The following is an 8564-nucleotide window of genomic DNA, read 5'->3' on the forward strand; positions in this document are numbered from 1 at the left end:
ATATGAAAAAAAATCACACTATAACATGTCCAAAACATGAAAAAAAAGTCATACTATAACATGTCGTCTAAAATATGGAAAAAGTCACGCTGTAACATGTCCAAAATGTGAAAAAAAGTCATACTATAGCATGTCATCGAAAATGTGAAAAAAAGTCATACTATAGCATGTCATCTAAAATATGAAAAAAAGTCACACTATAACGTCATCCAAAAAGTGAAAAAAGTCATAAAATAGCATGTCGTCCAAAAACTGAAAAAAGTCATAAAATAGCAATTGTCCAAAAACTGAAAAAAGTCATAAAATAGCATGTTGTCCAAAAACTGAAAAAAGTCATAAAATAGCATGTTGTCCAAAATATGATTAAAAAAAAAGTCATACCTTAGCATGTCTTCCAAAATATGAAAAAAAAGTCACTATAACAAGTTGTCTAAAATATGAAAAAAGTCGTACTATAACATCATCCAGAAAGTGAAAAAAGTCATACTATAGCATGTCGTCTAAAACATGATAAAAAAAAAATCACACTACAGCATGTCGTCTAAAAGAAGACAAAAAGTCATACTATCACATGTCGTGTAAAATATGAAAAAAGTCATACTATAACAAGTCGTCTAAAATATGAAAAAAGTCACACTATAACGTCATCCAAAAAGTGAAAAAAGTCACAAAATAGCATGTCCTCCAAAAGTGAAAAAAGTCATAAAATAGCATGTCGTCCAAAAAGTGAAAAAAAGTGATACTGTAGCATGTAGTCCAAAATATTAAAAAAGCCATCCTATAACAAGTTGTCTGAAGTATGATAAAAAAATCATACTATAGCATGTCGTCCAAAAGAAGACAAAAAGTCATACTATGACATGTCGTGTAAAATATGAAAAAAGTCACGCTATAACATGTCCAAAATATGAAAAAACAGTCATACTATAGCATATCGTCCATAAAGTGAAAAAAAGTCATACTATAGCATGTGATCCAAAATATGAAAAAAAAGTCATACTATAACGTCATCCAAAAAGTGAAAAAAGTCACAAAATAGCATATCATCCAAAAAGTGAAAAAAAGTGATACTGTAGCATGTCGTCCAAAATACGACAAAAAGTCATACTATAGCATGTCATCCAAAATATGACAAAAAGTCATACTATAGTGTGACGTCTAAAATATGATAAAAAGTCATACTATTGCATGTCGTCTAAAATATGATAAAAAAGAAAAAGTCATACTATAGCATGTCGTCCACAATATGAAAAAAAGTCACACTATAACGTCATCCAAAAAGTGAAAAAAGTCACACTATATCATGTCCAAAAGAAGACAAAAAGTCATACTATATCATGTCGTCCAAAATATGACAAAAAGTCATACTATAGCATGTCGTCCAAAATATGACAAAAAAGTCATACTATCCTAGTCCTCCTAGTCACCTGCTAGTCAGGAGTAGGAGGACGATGAGGACTAGGAGATGACTAGGAGATTACTAGGAGGGCTAAAGTACTAGGAGATGACTAGGAGGACTAGAAGGACAAGGAGATGACTAGGAGATGACTAGGAGGACTAGGAGATGACTAGGAGATGACGAGGAGTACTAGGAGGACTAGGAGATGACTAGGAGGACTAGGAGATTACTAGGAGGATGAGGATGACTAGTAGATGACTAGGAGATAACTAGGAGGACTAGGAGATGACTAGAAGGGCTAGGAAGACTAGGAGGACTAGAAGGTCTAGGAGATGACTAGGAGGACTAGGAGGTGACTAGGAGATGACTCGGAGGACTAGGAGATGACTAGGAGGGCTACGAGGATGAGATGACTAGGAGGATTAGAAGGACTAGGAGATGACTAGAAGGACTAGGAGAGGATTAGGAGATGACTAGGAGATGACTAGGAGGATTAGGAGATGACTAGGAGGATGAGGATGACTTGTAGATGACTAGGAGATAACTAGGAGGACTAGGAGATGATTAGGAGGACTAGGAGGACTAGTAGATGACTAGGAGGACAAGGAGAGGACTAGGAGATGACTAGGAGGACTAGGACATGACTAGGAGGACTAGGAGGACTAGGAGAGGACTAGGAGGACTAGGAGATGACTTGGCAGACTAGGAGATTACTAGGAGGAGTAGGAGATTACTGGGAGGACTAGGAGATGACTAGGAGATGACTAGGAGGACTAGGAGGACTAGGAGATGACTAGGAGGACAAAGATATGACTAGGAGGACTAGTAGATGACTAGGAGATGACTAGGAGGACTTGGAGATGACGAGGAGATGACTAGGAGGAATAGGAGATGACTAGGAGATGACTAGGAGGACTAGGAGGAATAGTAGATGACTAGGAGATGACTAGGAGGACTAGAAGGAATAGTAGATGACTAGGAGAAGACTAGGAGGACTAGTAGGACTAGTCTTGTAAAATTTGAAAAAAGGCTAACTAGCATGTCTTTCAAAGTGTGAAAAAAAGTCAAAATATAACGTCATCCAAAAAGTGAAAAAAGTCAAAAAATAGCATGTCGTCTAAAATATGATAAAAAAAGTCATACTGTAGCATGTCGCCCAAAATACGACAAAAAGTCATACCATAGCATGTCGTCTAAAATATGATTAAAAAAAAAATCAGGCCATAGCATGTCTAAAATATGATTAAAAAAAATTCATACTATAGCATGTCTTCTAAAGTATGATAAAAAAGTCATACTATACCATGTCGTCCAAAAGAAGACAAAAAGTAATACATGTCGTGTAAAATATGAAAAAAGTCACGCTATAACGTCACCCAAAAAGTGAAAAAAGTCACAAAATAGCATGTCGTCCAAAAAGTGAAAAAAGTCATAAAATAGCATGTCCTCCAAAAAGTGAAAAAAAGTGATACTATAGCATGTCATCCAAAATATGAAAAAAAAGTCATACTATAACAAGTCGTCTAAAATATGAAAAAAATTCACACTATAAGGTCATCCAAAAAGTGAAAAAAGTCACAAAATAGCATGTCATTCAAAATACGACAAAAAAGTCATACGATAGCATGTCGTCTAAAATATGATAAAAAAAAAGTCATACTATAGTATGTCGTATAAAATATGATAAAAAAAGTCATACTATAGCATGTCGTCTAAAGTATGATAAAAAAAAGTCATACTGTGACATGTCGTGTAAAATATGAAAAAAGTCACGCTATAACATGTCCAAAATATGAAAAAAAAGTCATGCTATAGCATGTCATCCAAAAAGTGAAAAAAAAGTCACATGAAAAAAAAGACTTCATAACATAATAACATCATTCATAAAAACACTGGACTTTTTCTACATTTGTATTCAGAGAAATGTCACCAAGTCAAACTCAAACTCATCATTTTTATTGATTGTGACTGAATCACTGTATTCCATGTAATAAACTGGGTCTCCTCTTCCTGACCTGCACCGGTACAGTCCTCCTTGAGAGACATCAATTTGTCCATTTGAATGAAAAGCAGCATCTTGTGAGGTCAGAGGTCCAGAGGGTTTGTCATCTCTGTACCAATAGTACTGCCATCCAGATGATGGGTTCACTGAGCAGGTCAGTGTCAGACTGCCTTCGGCTGAAATGGTTCTGCTGGCAGCACTCAGTCGGGCCTTTGGTTGAGCTGTCATGGAGATGAAAAAAAAACTGAAATCATTTGTCACCACCACATCCTGCTCACAAAAAGCTGTGTAACTCAGGAACTAATGATGGAATTTGTAGAAGTTACTTATTAGGGTTATATTTCTCCTGCTCTGTGAACGAGCAGGGGACTCTGAACTTATTGATCTACCCTCATATACAGACTAGTATTAATTAAGCACTGTTCACTAACAGGAAATAAAATGACCATTGCTCATGATATTAAACCCACAGATATAAACCAGCTGATGTCTAAATATAATAATACTTGTTTATTCTGACTAACGTGGTGGAACGACAGCCCAACATTGTCATCTCTATGCCAGCTGAAAATGGATCAACTACCAACTATCAGGTGCAACGTGATGAAGACAAACTCTAATCTGTTCACTCACTGTCTGAATAAAGATGCAACATGGAGCAATTTTGCACATTAAAGAATTTAGACAGTACACACAACAAACATGACTTACGTGATACTGACAATGTGATGGCTTCACTCCACTCTGTTGAAGAATACGAGTCATCTCTGAGACGTCTCCTACAGTCGTAGTCTCCGCTGATGGATTCAGAAGCTCTGAATTTCCAGTATTTCTTGTTTTCATGGTGTACAACCGACTGGGCTCTTCTCCACTCATACACCCACTCAGTGGATTCACCTCCTGAGACTTCACATGTGAGAGTGATTATCTCACCACTGAATGTCGGGGACCAGTAGGGTTGTTGTCTTAAAACAGGCTTGTTGAGAACTGTTTCCACCACATATACACAGTTGGGATACAAACAAAAACATGAAAATCAACAGAGAAAGTTCCATATTGCAGGTTTCATTCTTAATTCAAATGGTAATCACAAATGTATTCAAACAAAATGACTGAACTCACAGGTTACGTAAATGGTGACTTCATCACTTATATCATTGTAGAAATCTGGGTTTCCTCTTACTCCTCTGCAACGGTAGATGCCTACTCGTGATACACTGATAACTTTGTTCTGTCCATCATTTGTTGACAGATGAACTTCTTTGGTGTCTGAGGTTCGTCTGAACCACTGGTATTTCCAGCCATCAGATCTCTCCACAGAACAAGTCAGTCTCACAGTGTCTCCCACTGATATGGTTGTTGTGCCTGGTGTCAGTGTTGGCTTTGGTCTTCCTATTATTGGGGGAAAAAAACAGAATAAAGAAAAGATTATTGCAGTTGATGGGTTGAAAAAAATAACAAAATTGTATGTTTTCATATTACAGCTGCAACCTTCCACTTGTCGTAAAATTCTTTTCTAAATTCTACATTTTCAAATTTGACAAAAGAAATTGCACTTACACTTTATTAATTAATAGTTATTTTCACTGCAGAGAAAAGATGTTTTAAACCACCGTTGATTTGTGTCCATTTCAACATGGTGTCAAAGCTAAAGTAACTATTGACTACGTAACTATAAACTAAAAGATTATTGGCCTTTGCAGAGGTCTTCACTCTCAGATTACTCTTCTTGTTACTTCTGCAAAAGATGATATTTTACACCAAAACACACATGTAGTGATTCTGGATTACAATCTTTGAGCTTTCTAGCAACTTCTGAGAGAAAAGTATCAGGAACAGTAAAGTGTTTCAATTAAAGTTTCACCATATTTAAAAAATGCTTACACAACAAGATTAATTAAATGTACACGGTATTACATATACTTTGAATAGGGATCATAAATTCCTGCTATCATGTCATAGTGATAAAACACTGAGGACTTACCTGATACAGTTAAAGATAGGACATTACTGCACTTTGGATCATGTGAGCTCCTCTTACGACCACAGCACTGATAGTTACCACTGTAGGAAGTTGATCTAATTTCAAATGGGTGAATTTTATGCGAGTTGTAGGGTATCACTTCTTCGTCATCCTTTTTGATTGTGTATTCCCAGTCAGTGACTTTTCCTTCCTTCATGTTACATATGAACGTAACAGACTCGCCGGTAAAATAAGTGGACCAGTCAGGGTCAGAGGTCAACACAGCATCTAGAACCCAACACAAACATATGCAGTATAAAACACTACACAGTTAGCAACGGAAAACACTTTTACACACTATGCAAGGCACAATCAGTGTAGATACATACAATGAAAAAGACAGATGATCAAAAAGAAAGCAGAAAGAGGAAGTACTGAAGCGATTAATAGTTAATGAATAAATAAAAAGAAATAAAAGAAAGAGAAAAGTGGAAACTGTATAATGACCTTCAGCGTGTCCATTGAAGGGGAATGTACAGAGCACTGCAAGACAGGTTAAAACTTCAGATATTATCAAACTAAAGCAAATGACCAAATATTTAATGAACAAGTAACATTTGGAGTTTTACCAATTTTAGTTAACATGTAAACATGAATATATTAAATTAATAAAATCTTTGAAATGCATTAAAACAGTCCTCTACTCTCATCAGACCAAAGTTATTAATAAAATGGTGAATCTGTTCTCTTTTCTATTCACATATTTAGAAAAAGGAACAAGTGACTGACAGCCTGTTGCTCTCACTGAAACCTTTTCATCAATCCGTACGATTTAAACAGAAAAAGTCGGTGATGTACTCACAGAATAATCCCAGCTCACAGAGCAAAGTGTGCCCCATCCTCACATCCAGTCCAGATACTTCTGAGAAATTATTTGTCCTTAGAGTGAAGCTGCAGCATTACAGAAACCCAGAAATGTTCGGAAACACAAGTTACATTTCATATACTTTGGGTGACTTTTCTTTTTTCTTTCAACTTCTTCTTCAGCTTGTTTCTGCTTCCTTCCTTTTTCACACAGCTAACACAACTGAACAGAGTTTGACCACAGCCTGCTATGACTTCCTCTCACAGCACTGGTGAAACATATTCAACACATTCTCACGCAAATGTTTAACCCAACACAAACATATGCAGTATAAAACACTACACAGTTAGCAACGGAAAACACTTTTACACACTGTGTAACCCACGTTAGTTTTACCAGCAACTAAAGGGTTAACTCAAACATGCAGTACCGACGTTCACCAGACGTGTGTGTGAAATATGTTGGTGTGTTAATATTGACCATATTGAATATTATATATATATATATATATATATATATATATATATATAATATAATAATATAATATATACATTTATTTATATATATATTTATGTGTGTAATACTATTTTACTGGTCATTTACTGTTACACCAACAATAGAGTTTATAAATTACAGTACTGACATCATATTAAATTCTGCTGTATGCAGATTGTTTTTCCTGGATGGATCTGTGATGGAGACAGCGATCCCCAGAAACCTCCACAGAGCACTGGAGCTGAGTGACCCTGTGACCCCTGATCATCTTCGCTGTGAGTGAAGCTGCATTTGGTCTTCTTGGATTCTCCTGCCGGAGCACCGACGAGCAAAAGATTGAGATCAGAGTTAGTCTGAGAGCCTCCAGACGTACACTACCGGGTAGTAGACTGAAAGACAAGAGACTGAAACTGACTGACTGTGAGAGAAATACCGGTATTGAGGTTATTATTTGAATTTGTTATTTTTCTTTTATGTTGTTCCCTTGATTTTCTGTGTGTGTTAATAACTATGATAAATTGCAGTTCAGTTCCTTGTTTTAAACTGCAAACATTTGCTGTGTTTCATTCACTCCCAGAGTGACCTAAAGGCAGTCCTAAACTTAACACAGGAAATCTAGTGTGTTACATAGACTACATATGCAAGGCACAATCAGTGTAGATACATACAATGAAAAAGACAGATGACCAAAAAGAAAGCAGAAAGAGGAAGTACTGAAGCGATTAATAGTTAATGAATAAATAAAAAGAAATAAAAGAAAGAGAAAAGTGGAAACTGTATAATTACCTTCAGCATGTCCATTGAAGGGGAATGTACAGAGCACTGCAAGACAGGTCAAAACTTCAGATATTATCAAACTTAAGCAAATGACCAAATATTTAATTAACAAGTAACATATGGAGTTTTACCAATGCTAGTTAACATGTAAACATGAATATGTTAAATTAATCAAATCTTTGAGATGCATTAAAACAGTCCTCTACTCTCATCTGACCAAAGTTATTAATAAAATGGTGAAACTGTTCTCTTTTCTATTCACATATTTAGAAAAAGGAACAAGTGACTGACAGCCTGTTGCTCTCACTGAAACCTTTTCATCAATCCGTACGATTTAAACAGAAAAAGTCGGTGATGTACTCACAGAATAATCCCAGCTCACAGAGCAAAGTGTGCCCCATCCTCACATCCAGTCCAGATACTTCTGAGAAATTATTTGTCCTTAGAGTGAAGCTGCAGCATTACAGAAACCCAGAAATGTTCGGAAACACAAGTTACATTTCATATACTTTGGGTGACTTTTTTTTTTTCTTTCAACTTCTTCTTCAGCTTGTTTCTGCTTCCTTCCTTTTTCACACAGTTAACACAACTGAACAGAGTTTGACCACAGCCTGCTATGACTTCCTCTCACAGCACTGGTGAAACATATTCAACACATTCTCACGCAAATGTTCAACCCAACACAAACTTATGCAGTATAAAACACTACACAGTTAGCAACGGAAAACACTTTTAAACACTCTGTGTAACCCACGTTAGTTTTACCAGCAACTAAAGGGTTAACTCAAACATGCAGTACCGACGTTCACCAGAGGTGTGTGTGAAATATGTTGGTGTGTTAATATTGACCATATTGAATATTATATATATATATATAATATTATAATATAATATAATATAATATAATATAATATAATATAATATAATATAATATAATATAATATAATATAATATAATTTATATATATTTATTTATATATATATATATTTATGTGTGTAATACTATTTTACTGGTCATTTACTGTTACACCAACAATAGAGTTTATAAATTACAGTACTGACAT

General features: G+C 35.5%; 1 protein-coding gene across 1 annotated transcript; it reads right to left on the reverse strand.

The window, feature by feature from the left end:
• Positions 1-3329: 3329 nt before the first annotated feature.
• LOC138211914 (Fc receptor-like protein 5) lies at positions 3330-7303 on the reverse strand (the record flags this gene model as incomplete). Its single annotated transcript, XM_069172112.1, has 7 exons — positions 6873-7303; positions 6227-6315; positions 5872-5907; positions 5386-5652; positions 4524-4793; positions 4113-4388; positions 3330-3622 (listed from the first exon to the last, which is right to left on the reverse strand). Coding segments are annotated over exons 1-7 (1236 nt in total), but the record flags the coding sequence as incomplete, so codon positions are not given.
• Positions 7304-8564: the final 1261 nt, after the last annotated feature.

Source organism: Embiotoca jacksoni, unplaced genomic scaffold (assembly GCF_022577435.1).
Source record: "Embiotoca jacksoni isolate LCO1_2020_lvr unplaced genomic scaffold, fEmbJac1.0.p SCAF_51, whole genome shotgun sequence".
Classification (NCBI taxonomy): domain Eukaryota; kingdom Metazoa; phylum Chordata; class Actinopteri; family Embiotocidae; genus Embiotoca; species Embiotoca jacksoni.